General features: G+C 41.9%; 1 protein-coding gene across 1 annotated transcript in view; it reads right to left on the bottom strand.

Moving 5' to 3' along the window:
* Nucleotides 1-25,000, bottom strand: part of LOC308280850 (ephrin type-B receptor 4b-like) — a gene marked incomplete at its 3' end in the record, with an annotated part of 62,107 nt that overhangs the window by 7,240 nt on the left and 29,867 nt on the right. Inside the window, exons 4-10 of the mRNA XM_080755168.1 lie at nucleotides 23,389-23,521; nucleotides 21,626-21,856; nucleotides 18,548-18,710; nucleotides 7,805-7,960; nucleotides 3,856-3,989; nucleotides 1,621-1,825; nucleotides 654-781 (exon numbers count right to left, since the gene is read on the bottom strand). Coding sequence (XP_080611294.1) covers nucleotides 654-781; nucleotides 1,621-1,825; nucleotides 3,856-3,989; nucleotides 7,805-7,960; nucleotides 18,548-18,710; nucleotides 21,626-21,856; nucleotides 23,389-23,521 — 1,150 coding nt within the window. The remainder of the gene's footprint in view (nucleotides 1-653; nucleotides 782-1,620; nucleotides 1,826-3,855; nucleotides 3,990-7,804; nucleotides 7,961-18,547; nucleotides 18,711-21,625; nucleotides 21,857-23,388; nucleotides 23,522-25,000) is intronic.

The raw sequence follows: 25,000 nt of genomic DNA, 5'->3' as shown, positions 1-25,000 counted from the left end.
CATTATAATACATTATAATATAACATACTGAAGAGGTCACATACTGCCACTGGTCTGGAAGGTCCTGGAAGATATATACATTATAATACCATTTTAATACATTATAATACATTATAATACATTATAACATAAGGTCACATACTGCCACTGTAGTCCAGGATGTTGTAATTCTTGACTCTTAAAGGAACATTCTGTAGTTCTATCTGGGACTTGTAGTTCTTTACCTTATTGTAGCGTATCTGGTAGTCCAGGATGTTGTAGTTCTTGGCTCTTAAAGGACCATTCTGTAGTTCTATCTGGGACTTGTAGTTCTTTACCTTAGGAGTGTATCGTATCTGGTAGTCCAGGATGTTGTAGTTCTTGGCTCTTAAAGGAACATTCCACTCAACAGACAGGCTGTTCTCTGATGCCATTCGACACAGTGGACCTTAGGACTGTAGCGTATCTGTAGTTCATACCTTATTAGGACTATCTGTAGTTGTAGTTCTTTACCTTAGGACTGTAGCGTATCTGTAGTTCATACCTTATTAGGACTATCTGTAGTTGTAGTTCTTTACCTTAGGACTGTAGCGTATCTGGTAGTCCAGTATGTTGTAGTTCTTGGCTCTTAAAGGACCATTCTGTAGTTCTATCTGGGACTTGTAGTTCTTTACCTTAGGAGTGTATCGTATCTGGTAGTCCAGGATGTTGTAATTCTTGGCTCTTAAAGGAACATTCCACTCAACAGACAGGCTGTTCTCTGATGCCAGGGTTCTCTGGACCCCGCCCACCGGCGCTGGAACTGGAGACAGCAGCCAATCAGTGAACACATCAGTCTATCAATCAATCAATACGTCGACCAATCAATGAATGCATCACTCAGTCAATCAATCAGTCAGTCAGACTTTTCTACTAGAAGAGCTGAAAGTTATTAGAAAATAACACATTAGAAAAGTGTGTGTGTGTGTGTGTGTGTGTGTGTGTGTGTGTGTGTGTGTGTGTGTGTGTGTGTGTGTGTGTGTGTGTGTGTGTGTGTGTGTGTGTGTGTCAGTGTTGATTTCGTCGACTAAAACTATGTCGAAAAATTTGTGTCGACTGTGTTTTTTTCTGTGGTGACTAAAACCAAGACTAAATATATTGACAATTTCGTCAACAAAATAAAAACTAGACTAAAACGTTAGGGAGGGACTAGTGGAGAAGAGAGTCATTTTATGTTTGGTTGCTCTCAGGTGTTGCTTGCTGAAAATAGCCGATCTACAAGCTCAAAACGCGTCGTAGAGCTTGTAGATCTGCTATTTTCAGCAACCAAGTGTAAAATCAGTCGTTACGATGACATCAAGGCCTGCCAAAATACATTTAGTTGACTAAATCAACTGTAGATTTAGTCACCTAAAATCTCATGATATTTAGTCGACTAAAATTAAACTAAAACTAAAACTTTTCAGGAGACTAAATTATGACTAAAACTAAATGAGATTTTGTTCAAAAGACTATGACTAAAACTAAATCAAAATTTGCTGTCAAAAACAACACTGGTGTGTGTGTGTGTGTGTGTGTGTGTGTGTGTGTGTGTGTGTGTGTGTGTGTGCGTGCGTGCGTGCGTGCGTGCGTGCGTGCGTGCGTGCGTGTGTGTGTTCTAACCATCTCGGCTGGTGGTGATGTGGACTCTCTCGGCGGCCGGCTCTGATTGGCTGAGGGCTGACACGCCGTTCAGTGATTGGACGGTGAAGGTGTAGTTGGTGTGTGGGCGGAGTCCCCAGATGATGACCCGCCTCTGAGCCACGCCCCTCTGGGCGGGGCTGAAGAAAACCCTGTCATCACAGGGAATCGAACCGCTGCGGCTCACCTGCAATAGAGCTTACATTAAATATATAACACTGTCCCTTTAATGAACACCCTGTCATCACAGGGAATCGAACCACCGGCCTGCAATAGAGCTTACATTAAATATATAACACTGTCCCTTTAAAGATCACCCTGTCATCACAGGGAATCGAACCACCGGCCTGCAATAGAGCTTACATTAATTAGCAGATCTACAAGCTGTCAACGTGGAGCGGTGTGACACATTGAAAGCTTGTCGATCTGCTATTTTCAGAGAGTAACACTTTCACTCAACCAAGTATAAAATGACTTGTCTTTTAGTTCTACTGGATCTCTTCTCCTCTAGTCTTAGTTCTACTGGATCTCTTCTCCACTAGTCTTAGTTCTACTGGATCTCTTCTCTACTAGTCTTAGTTCTACTGGATCTCTTCTCCACTAGTCTTAGTTCTACTGGATCTCTTCTCCACTAGTCTTAGTTCTACTGGATCTCTTCTCTACTAGTCTTAGTTCTACTGGATCTCTTCTCTACTAGTCTTAGTTCTACTGGATCTCTTCTCCACTAGTCTTAGTTCTACTGGATCTCTTCTCCACTGGTCTTAGTTCTACTGGATCTCTTCTCTACTAGTCTTAGTTCTACTGGATCTCTTCTCTACTAGTCTTAGTTCTACTGGATCTATGCTCTACTAGTCTTAGTTCTACTGGATCTCTTCTCCACTAGTCTTAGTTCTACTGGATCTCTTCTCCACTAGTCTTAGTTCTACTGGATCTCTTCTCTACTAGTCTTAGTTCTACTGGATCTATTCTCTACTAGTCTTAGTTCTACTGGATCTCTTCTCTACTAGTCTTAGTTCTACTGGATCTCTTCTCTACTAGTCTTAGTTCTACTGGATCTCTTCTCTGCTACAGTCTTAGTTCTACTGGATCTCTTCTTCACTAGTCTTAGTTCTACTGGATCTCTTCTTCACTAGTCTTAGTTCTACTGGATCTCTTCTCTGCTATAGTCTTAGTTCTACTGGATCTCTTCTCCTCTAGTCTTAGTTCTACTGGATCTCTTCTCCTCTAGTCTTAGTTCTACTGGATCTCTTCTCCTCTAGTCTTAGTTCTACTGGATCTCTTCTCCACTAGTCTTAGTTCTACTGGATCTCTTCTCCTCTAGTCTTAGTTCTACTGGATCTCTTCTCTACTAGTCTTAGTTCTACTGGATCTCTTCTCCTCTAGTCTTAGTTCTACTGGATCTCTTCTCCTCTAGTCTTAGTTCTACTGGATCTCTTCTCCTCTAGTCTTAGTTCTACTGGATCTCTTCTCCTCTAGTCTTAGTTCTACTGGATCTCTTCTCCACTAGTCTTAGTTCTACTGGATCTTTTCTCCACTAGTCTTAGTTCTACTGGATCTTTCCCTGACATTTCACGAATATGCTAATGGACTTCTATCTCGTTATGCTAATGACAGGGTGAATATGCTAATGACCTTGTATCTCGTTATGCTAATGACAGGGTGAATATGCTAATGAGCTTGCATCTCATTATGCTAATGACATGGTGAATATGCTAATGACCTTGTATCTCGTTATGCTAATGACATGGTGAATATGCTAATGACCTTGCATCTCATTATGCTAATGACATGGTGAATATGCTAATGACCTTGTATCTCGTTATGCTAATGACAGGGTGAATATGCTAATGAGCTTGCATCTCATTATGCTAATGACCTTGTATCTCGTTATGCTAATGACAGGGTGAATATGCTAATGACCTTGTATCTCGTTATGCTAATGACATGGTGAATATGCTAATGACCTTGTATCTCGTTATGCTAATGACAGGGTGAATATGCTAATGACCTTGTATCTCGTTATGCTAATGACATGGTGAATATGCTAATGACCTTGTATCTCGTTATGCTAATGACATGGTGAATATACTAATGAGCTTGTATCTCATTATGCTAATGACATGGTGAATATGCTAATGACCTTGTATCTCGTTATGCTAATGACAGGGTGAATATGCTAATGAGCTTGCATCTCATTATGCTAATCAGATTAATGACCTTGGAGGGCGTGTCACACAGGATGTTGTAGCGCAGGTCGCCTCGGCCCCCTTGGTCCAGTGGTTCGCTCCATTCCAGCGTCACCATGGTGTCGTTGACCTGGGCCACCACAGAGCGGGGGGGAGAGGGGGGGGCTGGGGGGGGGAGACAGGTCAGTTAGACAGTCATTCATTTTCCCCATAGACTTTTACCATAATATTTATAACAATTATGTTAAGCCATCCAGGATGGCAGTGAATCATGACCATATTAAAACCTTTAATCATATGAAAACATATTTTAATATTTAATTATTTGATACTACATTTAACGGGTGCCCATGATGTGCCAACGCGCCAATCTCTTTGATGTCTTCCGGTTCCCATTGACGCGTTTGACGTGTTGTACAGTAAGTATGTTGTACAGTAAGTATGTTGTACAGTAAGTATGTTGTACAGTAAGTATGTTGTACAGTAAGTATGTTGTACAGTAAGTATGCGATAAGGTCTTGCTGCGCGGTCATGAATTATCAGCCTGAAGTGTCCATATAAGCCATAATGACCAAGCAGCAAGACCTTATTACCCAGCTAATAAATACAATTAATAATTTGACTAAAAACTAAAAACAAAACAAAGTATTTCCTTGTTTACCCCCCCCCCCCCCCCCCCCCCCCCCAACGCAACACGTCACCTTGGAAAACAAGGAAGTGCTGATCAAATAAATCCATGTTCTGATACTGCGTTGTCTATTTCTCGCCTCAAATGTTTTGAAAAACATTCTTCAGAGCAACGTTTAGTTGTAAATGTCGCTGTGTGTTTGTTTACATGGCTGACATGTTGGATACTAAATCCACACAGTGCAGCTTGACTGCAGCAGCTGCTCTGAGCCTTTGATTAGGCAGCAGTGAATTATAGAGCGGAGCGGTCATTATTTATACGCCTATAATTCACCACTGATTTCAGCACTCGACCAATCAGAATCAAGCAATATTCTAATGAACTATATTAATCTGTAGCTACTGTACCAGGCTACTGCAGTGAAGATAAACACTCCATTTCCCAGAATGCAGCGGGGTATCACGTGACCAGGAAGTGCTGTCTCCATCATAGACATGCTTGTTACGCTGCGACACAAAAGTGCATTTTTCTCCTAATCTAACTTAAAACGCAGCTTTTTCTACCGGCCGTTACAACAGCAACAAGGCCTGCGATTGTCAATATTAAATACTCTTCGTTTAGCGATTTTAAAAATGTTTCTTTTCACAGAAACAAAGGTTGTATGGTCATGATTCACTGCCATCCTGAAGGCTTAACATAATTGTTATAAATATTATGGTTAAAGTCTTTGAGGAAAATGAACGGGAGATGTTTTTGTGGCACCAGTAAACCAAGCCCACTGACATGATCTAGATCAGGGGTTCCCAAACCTTTTGTCTCAGGTCACCCCATAAATATTGTTTTAATCCGAGGCACCCCTACATTATAATATTCACTCCCAGCACCTTATATTTATAGCATATTGTCGTTGTCGGGTGGAAACCTTGTATGTCCAAAACCGTTCTTTTGTATTTATCATCTATAAAATGTACTAAACTAGTGAAAACAGCAGATCTGTGTGCTTGTAGATCGGCTGTTTCCACTAGTTTTGTGCGACAGAGTTTTCTGCCCGACGATATTTTAGTGATTATGTTGCGAGGAAAACCTTGAGATAAAAGCCATGTCGGTTAGAACTGACTGAAAATAACTTTGTACTTCAAGTTTAAAATGATACTAAATTATATTGTTTCAAGTGTCCAAATAAATTCAAAATATTATCAAATGATCTCGCGGCACCCCTGGACTGCCGTCTCGTCACCCCAGGGTGCCCCGTCACCCCAGGGTGCCCCGTCACCCACTCTGAAAACCCCTGATCTACTGACGCTCAGAATAAGCTGGATCATTCTGTAGTTTTAATAAAACAAAACAGGGAGAAAATCTTCATGTCAAAAACTGATAAAAAGGCAACAAGCGACAATTAAAAAAAATGGTGTCTGGAATGTGGAGATTCAACGATAAGATATTTTTAATGATTTTATTTATCAAACTAAAAGAACAAAACAACACAACACGAACATGACACCTCGATGACATCATCACTAAGAGACAAAGAGAGAGAGAGAAGAGAGAGAGATGAAAGGAGGGCAAAGAGACATCTGATCCATGTGTGTGTGTGTGTGTGTGTGTGTGTGTGTGTGTGTGTGTGTGTGTGTGTGTGTGTGTGTGTGTGTGTGTGTGTGTGTGTGGAGGACAATAATTAGTGAGACTTAAAGGGGAGGATCTGCTTTTACAGAAGACAGCTGTTAACACAATGGACACACACACACACACACACACACACACACACACACACACACACACACACACACACACACACACACACACACACACACACACACACACATTGTATTGTGTGTGTGTGTGCATGTTTCTCCTAGTTTCGTGGGAACACAGACAGACAGACAGACAGACAGACAGACAGACAGACAGACAGACAGACAGACAGACAGACAGACAGACAGACAGACAGACAGACAGAGCCATTTTCTACATTTTCTATTTTTTCTGATATTATTCGCCTGCTATGAAATGTCTATTTTCTGGTCATTTGATAATTCTATGAATGTGATGATGATAAGGGGGTTGAATGGAGGTCTCCTCCCCGTTATAGAATCCTTTTAAGGTAACGGCTGACACCCTGACTGAGGCTGTGACACGGAGAAGCCTCACAGTTTGCAGGCTATTTTTTGTGTTATAAGTATTAAATAGTTTATGTTTAGTTGATGTGACGCAGCTTTGAGGTGAGTTGAACAATAGAACCGACAGAGAGAGACTGATACTTACAACAGGGGTTTTCAAAGTGGGTGACGCTGCACCCTGGGGTGACGGGGCACCCTGGGGTGACGGGGCACCCTGGGGTGACGGGACGGCTAGTCTGGGATCAGTTCACTTTACGGGGTTTGATCCGGTCGGGAGCGGAAACCACTTTACGTCATGTTGTAGTCCTAGACGGACTACACGTTGGCCGGAACTATCAACCGGATTCAGTTTTAACCCAAAATATTCCCCTGCACCCAAGGACATAGTTTTAGGGCCTACCTAATAAACACCTTGATGCGGCATAGTTTTGCTTTCGAAAAATTCGTTTGGTATGTGCATCTTTTAGTCCAACTCGTGGCGACTGGCAAGACTAGACTAGGCTACTGGAGCATTTTAATATGCATTGGGGAAACAAACGGAGGGAACCAAATCAAAGCAACGCTGCTTCTTCTAGTGGTTTCCATGCTTTAGGCGGAAACCAAACGGTCTGTTGTGAACGAACACCAGGCTTTCCCCCAGAAAGCCTGGTAGGCGAGGTTAGGTGACGGCAGTCCAGGGGAGCCGCGAGATCATTTGATAATATTTGGAATTTATTTGGACACTTGAAACAATATTTAGTATCTTTTTAAACTTGAATTACAAAGTTATTTTCAGTCAGTTCTATCCAAAATGGCTGTTATCTCAACGTTTCCTCGCAACATAATCACTAAGATATCGTCACTGTCGGGCAGAAAACCTCGTATCTCCAAGTTTCAAATGTGTACGTCTTTTGGTAAAGCAAAGCCCTGCTTCATCATACAAGACTGTCGCACAAAACTAGTGAAAACTAGTTTTCACTAGTTTTGTACATTTTATAGATGATAAATACAAAACGAACGGTTTTGGACATACAAGGTTTCCACACGACAACGACGATATGCTATAAATATAAGGTGCTGGGAGTGAAAATTATAATGTAGGGGTGCCTCAGATTAAAACAATATTCATGGGGTGACCTGAGACAGATTGGGAACCCCTGATCTACAGGGTTAGGGAAGGCAGTGCTACGGTCGTTTTTAAAAGGTAGATACTAATAATTATTCATAAATAAAGTTTATTATTAAAGTGTACTTACAGGTGCATCCAGCAGAGGGCGGGTCTGAGTCGGCGCGGTGGTAACCATGGTTACAGAGACAGTAGGCGGAGCCTGGGATCTGAGTGTTGCTATTGGTCGGACACATGACACATGACCCTGGACCTGACCCCGCCTTGAAGTGTCTGGACGGACAGGCTGAGAGAGAGAGAGAGAGAGAGAGAGAGAGAGAGAGAGAGAGAGAGAGAGAGAGAGAGAGAGAAATTATCAAATGTCGGCCAATTAATCAGTACAGCACAAAGAGAATCAGTTTGGGCAGTTGTAAGTATTAATTAACCGATTTCGTGCCGTCGACATGAAAGGGTTAATTGTCCAAAGTGCCAGTCGTTTTCCCCATTCGGGCCACTCTCTTATTTTGAAGGCCAGAAGTAGATCGAGCTCACAATTCCCACTTTACGATGTTCAAGATTCACCCGTGACGAGTTCCGGTTCCGAGCGTAAACAAAGATCTAAGATGGATGCCTTCATGCTTGTGCTATTTTAGTGAGAATCCAATGCCATCCTTGGCATCAAAAGTGTAGCAGCCTTGAAACCTGAATGAAACTGAAGCTCAAAGGTTCTGTACGGGGGAGTCACAGCTCAAAGGTTCTGTACGGGGGAGTCACAGCTCAAAGGTTCTGTACGGGGGAGTCACAGCTCAAAGGTTCTGTACGGGGGAGTCACAGCTCAAAGGTTCTGTACGGGGGAGTCACAGCTCAAAGGTTCTGTACGGGGGAGTCACAGCTCAAAGGTTCTGTACGGGGGAGTCACAGCTCAAAGGTTCTGTACGGGGGAGTCACAGCTCAAAGGTTCTGTACGGGGGAGTCACAGCTCAAAGGTTCTGTACGGGGGAGTCACAGCTCAAAGGTTCTGTACGGGGGAGTCACAGCTCAAAGGTTCTGTACGGGGGAGTCACAGCTCAAAGGTTCTGTACGGGGGAGTCACAGCTCAAAGGTTCTGTACGGGGGAGTCACAGCTCAAAGGTTCTGTACGGGGGAGTCACAGCTCAAAGGTTCTGTACGGGGGAGTCACAGCTCAAAGGTTCTGTACGGGGGAGTCACAGCTCAAAGGTTCTGTACGGGGGAGTCACAGCTCAAAGGTTCTGTACGGGGGAGTCACAGCTCAAAGGTTCTGTACGGGGGAGTCACAGCTCAAAGGTTCTGTACGGGGGAGTCACAGCTCAAAGGTTCTGTACGGGGGAGTCACAGCTCAAAGGTTCTGTACGGGGGAGTCACAGCTCAAAGGTTCTGTACGGGGGAGTCACAGCTCAAAGGTTCTGTACGGGGGAGTCACAGCTCAAAGGTTCTGTACGGGGGAGTCACAACAAATTCTGGGCCATGGGTGCTTTAACTATTAAAAAATAGCAGATCTACAAGCTCGCAGCGCGGCACTCGGTGCTGTGCTGTGAGCTTGTATATCTACTATTTTTCAATAGCTAAAATATATAAACTAACTAAGGCCCCTCCACCTTGGGCCCTGGTAACTCAGTCCCCCCCCCCCCCCCTGGTTCTGTAAATGACATGTTGCCCTGCCAGGAGTCTGAACTCATGCTGTGAAACCTGGTTGTGTTTATATAAGCTGTCAATCAATGTGGTTTCACAGCACATAGTGCGCTGCGAGCTTGTAGATCTCTGCAAATCTTTGAATATATGTATTTTCAAAGTGAATGTTTGTAACTCAAATTTTGCTTCTGGGTGGTCCCTGGAACTAGATATTTTGAGATGGGGGTCCGTGGCAGAATAAATATCATTTTGGGGGTCCTTCATATGAAACAGTTTGAGAACCACTGACATAGTAGTCTCTCAAGAACAGACTAACTGAGCTCCAGTTGAAGTGAAAAGGACCTTTTCTTTGACGATGGCTGGCCAGATTGCTGACATAGAAACATAGGGTTTTTTCCAAAAAACCTTAGAAGGATTCAAAAGACACTTATAGAATCGGGTCAAAATTCTAATTTTCACAGTTTTTCAAAAATCCACCCACCGGTTAAGTAAACAATCTTTACCCGTATGAGAGATTTTAGATCTGTCTGTGACGGCAGGAGCCGTCAACAACCAGATTACAGCATCAGTCAACAACTCTGTTGTTATCTGTTATTATCCACTGATGAAGGCCATGACAGCCTGTGACATGACCACAGCGTTCTGCACGATATGACGTCATTATGATATGACCCATCCTATAAGCCCTATTCAGGCCCCGCCCACTCAGCAACTTCCTGGTGCTGAAGTCATGTTTTGAAGGGTAAACCCTGCTAAAAGCCCATAGAGTTAACACAGAAATCACAAATGTAATGCAATTTCCGAATAGTACAGTATAAAATACGGCTAGCATGATCAAGAACACAAGATAGTAAAAGGCACAAAGCGTTATAATTTACTTTACCGTTGGAAATAATGATTTGTTGGCTTTAAGTCCAGCGATTTCTGTATTAATTTACCCTTCAAAGCTGACCTCAGCACCAGGAAGTTACTGAGAAATTTGCTGAGTGGGCGTGCCGTGAATAGGGCTTATTGTCTTGATCATATAAAACACCATGTCAACTGTCTGTTATTACAGAGCAATATGGGTGCCACTGACTGCTGTATTATTGAATTCTGTTACAATTATTTAAAACAGACTTGTTCTTGTGTGCTGCCTTTTCATTGACTGGACTGGGCTTTTATTCTGGTCTTCTGGAAATGGATAACTTTCTAAGGAATGAATAAACCTATCAAGCGGAGCGGCCATTTATCAAATAAATATCCTCGTTCTCCTCTGCAGTTCATTGGAGCGATGTGCAAAAGTTCTAGTCCGGACTTCCTGGAATAACCAAGGGAACGCTGTCAGTCAAAGTGACTACTGGCCAATCACAGCATGACTTTTCCGTGATTTATCCAAGGACCACAATTCAATTCAACAGAGCCAGTTCTGATGTTGCGCTGCTCAGCTGTTCTTACAGGCTGTGTACGTAAAGACCCGCCTCCACCTACCTCTGATTGGCCTAGCAACTTCCGTATGTGTGACGCACGTGGAAGCAATGCACACGTGATTCCCTATTGGTCCCTCCATGCACATGCATCAGAGTGGAAGGAGGCGTCTACCTTTCTATGTCTATGTTCCAAACAACTACCTTTCTACCTTTCTATGTCTATGTTCCAAACAACTACCTTTCTACCTTTCTATGTCTACGTTCCAAACAACTACCTTTCTACCTTTCTATGTCTACGTTCCAAACAACTCCTCTAAGTTCATTCTTTGAGTTTCATCACCGTCATACATGATGGAGGGATGAAAAGAGGAGTGTAATGATGGAGGGATGGTAAAAGAGGAGTGTAACGATGGAGGGATGGTAAAAGAGGAGTGTAATGATGGAGGGATGAAAAGAGGAAAGCAGACTGGGAGCGAACAGGAAGTGACATTGGCTTCCTCAGGAAGTGGAAACCAGCGTCACGCTGTGTGTGTGTGTGTGTGTGTGTGTGTGTGTGTGTGTGTGTGTGTGTGTGTGTGTGTGTGTGTGTGTGTGTGTGTGTGTGTGCGTCATTTAAACTTCCTAAACGATGATGTCCTCATAAATATAGAAACACAATACAGTTCAGGGTCACACACACACACACACACACACACACACACACACACACACACACACACACACACACACACACACACACACACACACACACACACACACACACACACACACACACACACACACACACACACAGAATGTGTTGGCTGACCTTATGGTGACCTCACCACACTCTCCCTTCCCAGGGTGCTTAGCGGCACAACTTAACCTCTGACCTTTACACTCTAACACACATTCTCTCTCTCTCTCTCTCTCTCTCTCTGTGTGTCTCTATGTCTCTCTCTCTCTCTCTCTCTCTCTCTCTCTCTCTCTCTCTCTCTCTCTCTCTCTCTCTCTCTCTCTGTGTCTCTCTCTCTCTCTCTGTGTGTCTCTATGTCTCTCTCTCTCTCTCTCTCTCTCTCTGTGTCTCTGTGTGTCTGGTGTGCTGGTTTTTTTCCAAGGACCCTAAGCAGTGGAGGGAGGGGGGGGGGGGGGGGGGAGTCTCCATGTGGAGCGTGGCATGAGTCGACTCAGCGGCGTTAGATGTTGTAAATAGGGGTGTAACGATACATTTTAATGGCGATTCGATACATGGTTGACGATACGATACATGGACGATATTGGTTCATTCATGGTGATACGATACGATACGATTCAATGATTTAAAATCGATATAGTAACTATTTAGCAAAGACATTAAATCTGTGTGAAAGGTGTCGATAGTGCAGGTTTTTAAGGGAAACATGTATTATTATGGATATAAATAAGTAAACACAGTGATTATCTGCCAAATACATGGACATTGTATATTGACAAACCTGCACCTTGACATGAACCCAGAGATTACACACATTTATCCATAGACCAGTGTAGCTATATGGAATGGAAAAGTAATTAAACCCCTCCTTTTAAGCAGATAGTATCGATACAATCGATTATTTGCAGTGCCGATTCGATACGATACAAAATAAAACGATACGATTCGATTTTAGTCATAATTTAGTCACCGGAAAAGTTTTGATTTTAGTCTAGTTTTAGTCGACTAAATATCATAAGGTTTTAGGCGACTACATCTACGGTTGATTTAGTCTAAAATGTATTTTGGCAGGGCTTGATGGCATCGTAATGACTGATTTTACACCTGGTTGGGTGCTGAAAATAGCAGATCTACAAGCTCACAGTGAGCTTGTAGATCTGCTATTTTCAGCACACAACACCTGAGAGCAACCAAACATAAAATGACTCTCTTCTCCACCAGTCCCTCTCTTTTAGTCTAGTTTTTATTTTGTTGACCAAATTGTCAATATATTTAGTCTTAGGTTTAGTCATCACAGCTTAATTTTTATTTCGTTTTTATTTAGTTTTCGTCAGTGGAAAAACGCAGTCGACAAACATTTTTCGTCATAGTTTTAGTCGACAAAATCAACACTGTACCCAGTCCAGCCCTGCTTTGTCTCTGTCCCCCCCACCCCCCCCTCCCTCCCCCCCTCTCTCTCTCTCAGTTAAATTCCTATTAAAGTCATTAATTTATAAATCAAATAAATAATATTTTAATATCATTTTAATTAAAGCTCTGTCTGTCAGCCGCTTGTCGTCATGACAGCACTTCCTGCTTCCTGTCCAGTGACCTTTGAACCCTCAAAGAATAACAGGAAACCCCACCTCGCACGCACACACACACACACACACACACACACACACACACACACACACACACACACACACACACACACACACACACACACACACACACACACACACACACACACACACACACGCACACACACCGTGCACACACACACACACACACACACACACACACACACACACACACACACACACACACACACACACACACACACACACACACACACACACACACACACACACACACACACACACACACACATGACAATGGTCTTTTTATGAAAGCCATTTTTCCCTTTTTCAATGCAGTTTCTATTCCTGAAACTGAAGGGGAAAAAGTAGATCTGAACAAGATGTTCATCTGCATTTTGATGATGGATTTTGTCATAGCTTCACTTTTCTTAAAGATGACATTCTTTATCTCAGTGTTTCTCAACCTTTTTTCTGCATGGCCACACTTTTCATGTCCCAAGAATCCATGGTCACACCAACATAATACTTTTCATGTCCCAAGAATCCATGGTCACACCAACATAATACTTTTCATGTCCCAAGAATCCATGGTCACACCAACATAATACAAGAATCCATGGTCACACCAACATAATACAAGAATCCATGGTCACACCAACATAATACAAGAATCCATGGTCACACCAACATAATACAAGAATCCATGGTCACACCAACATAATACAAGAATCCATGGTCACACCAACATAATACAAGAATCCATGGTCACACCAACATTAGGGATGCGGTATCGGTACTCGTGGTATCGGTACTCGACCCGATACAACCCTATTTTGCTGTACTCGTACTCGCCAGATACTTCTCACGGCAGCGCCCGATACTCTGCTGGGGCGTCACAAGGGGGAGAAAAGTGGGACTGAGTTACTAGGGCTCAAGGTGAAAGCCAGGGCCTTAATTATTTTATACTTTTGCTATTGAAAAATAGCAGATATGCAAGCTCACAGTGCCGCACTGCGAACGAGGCACCAGTGCTCCAACGATACAGCTGCGACCACTTAAAGGCATCAGCATCAAGGCATGCCTTGTTGCGCTAAACTTACCTCTAAAGTTGAATCTCTTTCATATATCCTTCACCACCTCACGCAAATTGCAAAGTATAGGCTACTGTAGGTAAGTTAAACTTCCCACTAGAAAGCTGTGTGTGTGTGTGTTTGTTTGTTTGTCACTGTCGCTCTTGTCTTGAAAGCTCGCTCTCTCGGTGAAGTGTGTGTCTGTCTGCAGGGACGTGCAGAGACATTTTAGAGAGGCAGGGGCTGATATTTCTAGAAGGCCTTTTGGTGGACAATTCTCTTGAATGCAGCCTTCAGTTATGGTATGGAAAGGGCCCGGGGACATTTGCATTTTTTACCATAGTAAAAAAATGCATTCATGGACACTTTTTACAGACTGATCTGGCAGGGGCTCAAGCCCCCTTTGATGTCAAATTGTCAATGTGTGTACGTGCCTGCCTGCCAGTGTAGCACAGCTGAAAAAAGACGATTGATTGAAGAGAATAGAGATTCTGTGGGCTTCGCCACCTAGTGGTGGAAGAAATGACCTCTGGGAACTCAGATTGCTGTGGGCTAAATCAATGAATGCATTTCTGAGAATACCAGAAAAAAAGAATAATTTGACATTATGTTATAGTTGCGGATGAGGATGGATGCGGATATATAAATTGGATAATATATTTTTTTAGAGGGAAAAAAAAAGCGTAATTTAAATACATTTTGTATTATTAATTGTACTCGTATCGGTACTCGGTATCGGCGAGTACTCAACATGAAGTACTTGTACTCGTACTCGGTCAGCAAAAAAGTGGTATCGGGACATCCCTAACCAACATAATACAAGAATCCATGGTCACACCAACATAATACAAGAATCCATGGTCACACCAACATAATACAAGAATCCATGGTCACACCAACATAATACAAGAATCCATGGTCACACCAACATAATACAAGAATCCATGGTCACACCAACATAATACAAGAATCCATGGTCACACCAACATAATACAAGAATCCATGGTCACACCAACATAATACAAGAATCCATGGTCACACCAACATAATACAAGAATCCATGGTCACACCAACATAATACAAGAATCCATGGTCACACCAACATAATACAAGAATCCATGGTCACACCAACATAATACAAGAATCCATGGTCACACCAACATAATACAGGGGTGTAAATATCGTCACCGTCGGGAAGAAACCTTGTATCTCCAAGTTTCAAATTTGTACGTTTCTACGCAAAGCAAAGCCCTGCTTCATCATACAAGGCTGTCCCACAACAGTAGTGAAAACAGCAGATCTACAAGCACACAACGCCTCGCGGTGCGAGGCGTTGTGTGCTTGTAGATCGGCTGTTTAAATACAATACTGGCTTTCAAGCCAGTATTCTCAGGGGCACACCAAAGGTCCCCAGGAACAGTGGTTGAGAAACACTGCTATATCTGATTAACTGATGTGATTGATGACATCACAAAGACACCAGGCTATGTGTTATATTGATGACATCACAAAGACACCAGGCTATGTGTTATATTGATGACATCACAAAGACACCAGGCTATGTGTTATATTGATGACATCACAAAGACACCAGGCTATGTGTTATATTGATGACATCACAACGACACCAGGTTATGTGTTATATTGATGACATCACAAAGACACCAGGCTATGTGTTATATTGATGACATCACAAAGACACCAGGCTATGTGTTATATTGATGACATCACAACGATACCAGGCTATGTGTTATATTGATGACATCACAAAGACACCAGGCTATGTGTTATATTGATGACATCACAACGACACCAGGCTATGTGTTATATTGATGACATCACAAAGACACCAGGCTATGTGTTATATTGATGACATCACAAAGACACCAGGCTATGTGTTATATTGATGACATCACAACGACACCAGGCTATGTGTTATATTGATGACATCACAAAGACACCAGGCTATGTGTTATATTGATGACATCACAAAGACACCAGGCTATGTGTTATATTGATGACATCACAAAGACACCAGGCTATGTGTTATATTGATGACATCACAAAGACACCAGGTTATGTGTTATATTGATGACATCACAAAGACAGCAGGCTATGTGTTATATTGATGACATCACAAAGACAGCAGGCTATGTGTTATATTGATGACATCACAAAGACAGCAGGCTATGTGTTATATTGATGACATCACAAAGACAGCAGGCTATGTGTTATATTGATGACATCACAAAGACAGCAGGCTATGTGTTATATTGATGACATCACAAAGACAGCAGGCTATGTGTTATATTGCATTCATAATGTAACTGGTATCAAAAGCCTGATTTACACTGCCAGCCAAATCCAGCCTGAATCCAGGGGCGTCAATTGGGTATGGCAGGGGTATGCAGCTGCCATACCCTGGGTCCAGGGGGGTCCAGGGGTATGCAGCTGCCATACCCTGGGTCCAGGGGGGTCCAGGGGTATGCAGCTGCCATACCCTGGGTCCAGGGGGGTCCAGGGGTATGCAGCTGCCATACCCTGGGTCCAGGGGGGTCCAGGGGTATGCAGCTGCCATACCCTGGGTCCAGGGGGGGGGGAAATAAAAGTTACTTTTAAATATAAATCCATGAATGTCTCTTTGTCTATCTGTGCTGGTTATTATGTTGTTAAATTACAGTAAAATAACTACATGCAAAATATAACAAAATGGTAATAAGGTATTATGATTATATTTTAGGTAGATATAATTATTTATTGTATGTACTTCTTCTTAAAATAAATGTATCATGCCTGTTGCTAAGGTATGGCAACATGACTGGTGAACTGACACCACTGCCTGAATCAGATCTCTGTTACATCAAGAGTGGAATCTGATAGATTTAAATAGTCTAAATGCAAACAGGTCACATGGAATCCCATTTTTACAAACCACATCCAGAGGTGGTTTTCAAATCTGATTAAGATCTGATTTCTAAAGATGTGTCTCAGTCTGAATGCACTAACCTGATCTAACGAGACAAGTCACATCAAACCAGGGACGTGCTGGGCCCCTGATTCAGCCCGGGAAAAAGAGTTGTATAGGCCCTCATTGCAGCGCTATAGAGAGAGATCTCTCTCCATAGCGCTGCTGCTGCTACTCAAAGATTTGCCATTTCAGATCATGACAAGTGACAAGCCAGTGGGCCAATTACTGTACATGAGTTATATTTTGTCGTTGTCGGGTGGAAACGTTGTACGTCCAAAACCGTTTGTTTTTTATTTATCATTTAAAAAAGTAGTTCAACTAGTGAAAACAGCAGATCTACAAGCACACAACGCCTCGCGGTGCGAGGCGTTGTGTGCTTGCAGATCTGCTGTTTTCACTACTTTTGTGCAACGGCCTTGTATGATGATACGAGGTTTCTGCCCGACAGTGACGATTTACTTTGTTGGCAGCCCAGTCCCCAAAATGGAACAAAGGCAGACATTTTATTTTTATTTTTTTCCTAAAATGATCTTTCCGGGAATGAACCGGCCGTTCGGGAGTTGTCCCGCTTTTCCCAATGGCCAGCACGTCCCTGCATCAAACTGTCCACAACGTCACTTGCAGCGCAACCCCGCGCCTCTGATGTCATTACAGAGCACGAGAAATGCATTTTGATTTACGAGAGAGCAAGGAGTGTGATGAAAATAAAACTACAGTTCAGCATGGGTTACACAACAGAAGAAATGTTGAGCAGCATTCAGTGGACAGACGGAGAAATTCAATCCAATAATTGCGACCGTCAGGTCGCATTTACTACCAAAACCTCCACCGGCTGTCCGTCCGTCACACGTCACACTTTTGCCCTGCTCATATCTCCGCAACCGTTTTCTCACATGGCCCTCTTCTAGCGCCACCATGAGGCCGATTCTTACAAAACACATTTTTGGACACAGCTCCTACAATTTTTGCCCTAAAATCACGCAAATCGGTACACAGTATGTAGATAGATAGATAGATAGATACCTTTATTATCCCAAGGGGGAAATTTAGTTGTCCAGTTGTAGCACAGCAGTATACAGTTATTTACAAAGTTACAGAGAAGTAGGAAAAAATAGATAAGAGTAAAAACAAGAGCAGTACAGTACCAAAAAAGAGAAGGTGCATCAATAGAGGGGGCGAATTAAATATAAGTATATATACATAAAGTGTCTTACAAAAAGAGACCAAAGCAGTCAATGCTAGTTAGTGCAACAAGTATCTCACTGTCATTGTTAAACAAGACACATACTCAGAAACTACCAACACAACCTAATAGTGCAATGTCGAAAAACAGTACACTCATGTCTACACTCATCTCATCAACATGGATCTGCCCCATTTAGCGCCACCTTCAGGCCGATTTTTTTGGACACTGCTCCTACACATTTTGCCTTAAAATCACGCTGCGACCTGACAGTTGCTTATCTCCCGATTAGGGAGTCTTACTGGTTAGTTTAGTTTAGTTCATGTTAATGTGTTTAAATGATGACAATGGTCCTTACCTCTGCATCTCAGCTCTGATTGGCTGGCTTCGTAACCGGGGCGACACCCACAGGAAGTGGACGGCTGCCCCACCCACTGGCCGTCCTCGCCGCAAAGCATGCTGGGAGGTCTGGCCTGCTCGCCGGGGGGCGTGACCGCGTTCTCTACGCACACACCCTGAGCCTGCGCACGCACACACACACACAGAGAGACACGCGCACACACACACACACACACACACAGCCTGTCAGTGCGTCTCTTTGACTACATGGACATCTATGAGGGTTTATAGTTTAAACTCTGGACAACCTGTTAGGGTTACTAAAATGTCAGCTGTTGCACCACTCTAACGTATCTGTAAGTCAGCGGTTCTCAACCTGTGGGTCGGGACCCCCAGGGGGGTCCCCAAATTATTCTGGGGGGTCCCCAGATGATTAACTTAATGTGCAATGTTGTTTTCTCACTCAACAGTAAACAAACCAACATAAAGTTTAAGTGTATAGAGGGTATCTGCACATTTCTAAAGTGACAATTTAAGGACTTTTTAATACCTCTAAATGACAAATTAAATATTGGCCCAACTGTCAAATATAAAGAGGCAGAAATTGTGAAAATAGCAGATCTACATGCTCACAACGCCTCGCACAATAGAACCGTGTTATACAAAATGCAATGCCTCACTGTTAGTGCTCGTCAGGTTGGGGGGGGGTCCCCAGCTAAAATGTGACTATTTTGGGGGTCACGGCCTGAAAAGGTTGAGAACCACTGCTCTAAGTAACTACTAAATATTTACACCAGCCTTTGGGCAGCACTAAGTCCTTACTAAGCAACCTATCTCTATGGGAGTAGAGCAACTACACTACTAACGTGGCAGACAGCATTATATCGGCTATTTAATTAATTCAATAATGAAACGACCCGTCTGTTTAAAACATACATTAAGCCCTATATACATTTCGGCCATTTGAAAATAGCCGATCTACAAGCTAACAATGTCTCTGCTATCTGTGTGCACTGTGCAGGGATGCGCTCGCCATGAGCACACGTATCAATATGACTTTGTGTACATGCCAGTGGAGAGACGGAGGTCTGTCTGTTGACAAAAGACGATACAAGCTTTACTTCCTTACTAGAAACAAACAGCTCGTTTTCATTGGATTCGGGAGCTATGATGTCATTGTATGCGACTATACTTTACTTTAGGAACAGTCTACGCATTACTAGTTACGTTATGCCTTAAAGAGGTGGTGCCATGATATTTCCCCCCTCTAAAACATGATTATCAGATATTATGATTATACTAGGAGGAAGATTTTTTCCAAAAAGGTATACAGAAAGAGTTTGAATTGGGTTTTTATGTGGCCACACCCCCAGTTAATTAAGTATGCATGGATGTCATGGTGGGTGGTGACCCAGCTGAGTTAGCCACACCCCACAGTGTTGGATGAATGGTAAATAGGGGAGGAGTTGATTCTGTGATGTCATCTTATCTGTGTTTTTAACTGACACTTTTGACCAGAGGTGGCAGCCTCCAAGAGAAAACAAACAAATACCAAGTGAATAAATAATTGCTCATAACAACCACACCAGGTGGTCTAATGAAGTACTTTCAACCTCCTAGACACATGAAAAACTGAAAAAGTACAAAACTATGTCACCAACTCTTTAAGCAGTCGTGGTGCAACACCTGTTAGTAACTCACTTAGTTACAAACTAACTAGTAGTTACTAAGCCTCTAGTAAGGACTTTACTCCCTAACTTAGTTACAAACTAACTAGTAGTTACTAAGCCTCTAGTAAGGACTTTACTCCCTAACTTAGGGCAGAACATACGTTCTGGTGGTGCAACTGGCCCCTGGTGATTAAGGTTTATTATGTATTTATTGGGGCTGGTGCCATCAAAAAGCAGCTTACCTTTGCCATGTTATAGAAAAAGATCTATTCATTATTTTCAAAAGATTTTATTTAAATTTTCTTTATTTAGCCCAGCTGGCGGCAGAGGGCAGCCTTATGCAAAGAATGGATGTGAATTGGGCCGCTCCGCTTGCCGTCCATTCAGAGCATAGAAATGCATAATCTAGATCAGGTCCACAGAGAACAGCCAGGAAGTGAATTGGACATCATTGATGTTTACGTGTGGTGGAGATTTGAGAGCAGCATTACGGGAGATGTTTTTACTGTACACGGCGGCGCGACGCCTCATCAGCTTACAGTCATCAGACAAGGTAAAAAGAAGGAGCCGTATTGGCAACGAGCTGGGTTCAAAATTGGGGCGAACGGGAACGTCTGAAGCAGTAAAGAGTTAAAGCCCCAGACCAGGTGGCCTACCATGAAGGCTCCCTTTCACCATTTTAATATTGTTTTTATTCATTTCAAAACATTGATAACATTTGTTGCTGCTTCCATTTTGGTGGCTGCTCTGAAATTACATCTGGTGCTGCTAGATTTTAAAACTAGTAGTTAAAAAAAGTTAAAAAAAAATGTATTTCAAGCACTGAATGTGCAATAATGGCCTATAAATTAATCATAATTGATATTACCTGTGTAACCAGTAAGTGAGGGACCGTTATAAATATTAAATCATAATTATAATTAATTAATATCACCTGTGTAACCAGTGAGTGAGGGACCGTTATAAATATTAAATCATAATTAATATGAATTACTCACCTGTGTAACCAGTGAATGAGGGACCGTTATACATATTAAATCATAATTAATATTAATTAATATTAATTAATATCAATTAATATTACCTGTGTAACCAGTGAATGAGGGACCGTTATACATATTAAATCATAATTAATATTAATTAATATTAATTAATATTAATTAATATTACCTGTGTAACCAGTGAGTGAGGGACCGTTATACATATTAAATCATAATTATATGAATTAATATCACCTGTGTAACCAGTGAGTGAGGGACCGTTATACATATTAAATCATAATTAATATTAATTACTCACCTGTGTAACCAGTGAGTGAGGGACCGTTATACATATTAAATCATAATTAATATTAATTACTCACCTGTGTAACCAGTGAGTGAGGGACCGTTATACATATTAAATCATAATTAATATTAATTACTCACCTGTGTAACCAGTGAGTGAGGGACCGTCTCAGGGAAGCTAGCGAAGGCTCGGGTCATTTGGGGACACTTCTTGTAGTACACCCTGATGGCCAGCAGGGCCATGCAGACCCCCTGGCCCTGGAAGGCCATGTAGAACCCTCTGTGGGTCAGGGGTCCCAGACGGAGGGTCTTCACGTTGGACCTCCTCTCACCACCACGCCTCAGGAGGTGGTCCGCTGCTACTGTATCTACCTGTAATAATATAATAATACATATTATATAATATAAATACATTATGACTAGGAGGGTCAGGGGTCCCTGGAAGGCCAGGTAGAACCCTCTGTGGGTCAGGGGTCCCAGGCGGAGGGTCTTCACGTTGGACCTCCTTTCACCTCCACGCCGCAGGAGGTGGTCCGCTGCTACTGTATCTATCTGTAATAATATAATATAATGATACATATTATATAATATAAATACATTATGACAGGTAGAACCCTCTGTGGGTCAGGGGTCCCAGAGGGAGGGTCTTCACGTTGGACCTCCTCTCACCACCTCTACGGAGGAGATGGTCTGCTGCTACTGTATCTATCTGTAATATAATATAAATACATTATGACAGGTAGAACCCTCTGTGGGTCAGGGGTCCCAGACGGAGGGTCTTTATGTTGGACCTCCTTTCACCTCCTCTACGGAGGAGATGGTCTGCTGCTACTGTATCCACCTGTAATAATATAATATAAATACATTATGACTAGGAGGGTCAGGGGTCCCAGACGGAGGGTCTTCACGTTGGAGCGACGCTTGCCTCCTCTACGGAGGAGATGGTCTGCTGCTACTGTATCTACTGTAATATAATATATTAATACATTATGACTACTGTATCTACCTGTAATATAATATAAATACATTATGACTAGGAGGTGGTCTGCTGCTACTGTATCCACCTGGAATATGAATACAGTACATTATGATATACAGTGATGAGAGACTAACGTAACCAACATAACCCAACATAACCCAACACTAACCCAACATAACAAACATGTGGCCTGTGCTTCTTGATGTCATATCAGAGATTCCACAGTAACATCTTTATAAAGGAAAGGATAGGAGAAGCATCTGTTGTTGCTACGTTTAAATCTGTGTTTCTGAGAACATTATTTATTACATGATGTTGGCTGAGGTTAAAACAACCAGTTTAAATGAATAGGGTTATCTGTCATACTGTGTGTGTGTGTGTGTGTGTGTGTGTGTGTGTGTGTGTGTGTGTGTGTGTGTGTGTGTGTGTGTAGTAGTGTGTAGTATTGTGTAGTAGTGTGTAGTATTAGTGTGTACCTTAGTGTAAGGGTTGTCCATCCAGGCAGTGTGTGTGTGTGTGTGTGTGTGGTGTGTAGTAGTGTGTAGTAGTGCGTAGTAGTGTGTACCTTAGTGTAAGGGTTGTCCATCCATGCAGGGTGTGTGTAGTGTGTATTATTGTGTAGTAGTGTGTAGTAGTGTGTAGTAGTGTGTAGTAGTAGTGTGTACCTTAGTGTAAGGGTTGTCCATCCATGCAGTGTGTGTGTAGTGTGTAGTAGTGTGTAGTAGTGTGTAGTAGTAGTGTGTACCTTAGTGTAAGGGTTGTCCATCCATGCAGGGTGTGTGTAGTGTGTATTATTGTGTAGTAGTGTGTAGTAGTGTGTAGTAGTGTGTAGTAGTAGTGTGTACCTTAGTGTAAGGGTTGTCCATCCATGCAGTGTGTGTGTAGTGTGTAGTAGTGTGTAGTAGTGTGTAGTAGTAGTGTGTACCTTAGTGTAAGGGTTGTCCATCCATGCAGGGAAAGTGGGCGTGGCCTCATCTTTGTCCGACGAATAGAAATACAGATTAAATGTTTCTTTACAGTGACGAGAATTTAACCCCGAACACTCCATCATAGTGAAGCTGAAACAACAAGACAACAACATGATTAGAATGATAGACAGTAACACTACTATAATACTATAACACTATAACTATAACACTATACTACTATAATACTATAACACTATAACTATAACACTATAACTATAACACTATAATATAACACTATAACAATAACACTATAATATAACACTATAACTATAACACTATAACTATAACACTATAATATAACACTATAATATAACACTATAACAATAACACTATAATATAACACTATAACTATAACACTATAACTATAACACTATAATATAACACTATAACAATAACACTATAATATAACACTATAACTATAACACTATAACTATAACACTATACTATAACACTATAACAATAACACTATAATATAACACTATAACTATAACTATAACACTATAATATAACACTATAACTATAACACTATAACTATAACACTATAACTATAACACTATAATATAACACTATAATATAACACTATAATATAACACTATAATATAACCCTATAATATAACCCTATAATATAACACTATAACTATAACACTATAACTATAACACTATAACTATAACACTCCATCATAGTGAAGCTGAAACAACAAGACAACAACATGATTAGAACTAAAGGATTGATAAAAGAAAATACTATTACAGCTATTTTAGAAAATGTGAAAGTCTTTGAATATCTTTGACCAGGGACGTGCTGGGCCCCTGATTCAGCCCAGGAAAAAGAGTTGCATTGCGCGCTATAGAGAGAGATCTCTCTCTTTATTACCCGGCCTGTTTGGATTCTTGTTTCTGATAGGTCGAGCGCTGAAATCAGAGGTCTGTTATTTCTGGACAACAGACCACTCGGCTCAATAACAGACCGATGGCTAATCAAAGACTCAGAACAGCTGCTGCAGTCAAACTGCGCTGCATGAATTTAATGCCGTATCCAAAATGTCAGCCATGTAAACAACCACACAGCGACATTTAGAACTAAACGTTGCTCTCAAGAATGTTTTTAAAAATATTTTAAGCGAGAAATAGACAACGTAGTATCAGAAAATGGATTCTATCTAATCAGCACTTCCTTGTTTTCCAAGGCGACCGTGTCGCGCTGGGAGGACGCCCAGCACAACACTTGTGGGACACTTCCAGCCGTCTGTAAACAAGGAAATACTTTGTTTTTTTTTTAGTTTTCAGTCAAATTATTAATTTTATTTAGTAGCCGGGTAATAAGCGGGATAAATACTGGCTCCTTGGGGGTTCATATATAACATCCCTTCGAACTGATAACTCCCCGAGGCGCCAGTTATCAGTCCGTCGGGATGTTATATATGAACAACCCCCGCGGAACCAGTATTTATCCCTTACATAGCGCTGCTGCTACTCAAAGATTTGCCATTTCAGATCATGACAAGTGACAAGCCAGTGGGCCAATTACTGTACATGAGTTATATTTTGTCGTTGTCGGGTGGAAACCTT

The sequence above is a fragment of the Nannobrachium achirus genome (genome assembly GCF_963921795.1).
Source record: "Nannobrachium achirus genome assembly, contig: SCAFFOLD_290, whole genome shotgun sequence".
NCBI lineage: Eukaryota > Metazoa > Chordata > Actinopteri > Myctophiformes > Myctophidae > Nannobrachium > Nannobrachium achirus.
Note: the sequence above shows the minus strand (reverse complement) of the source record. Positions and strands in the feature narration are given on the sequence as shown.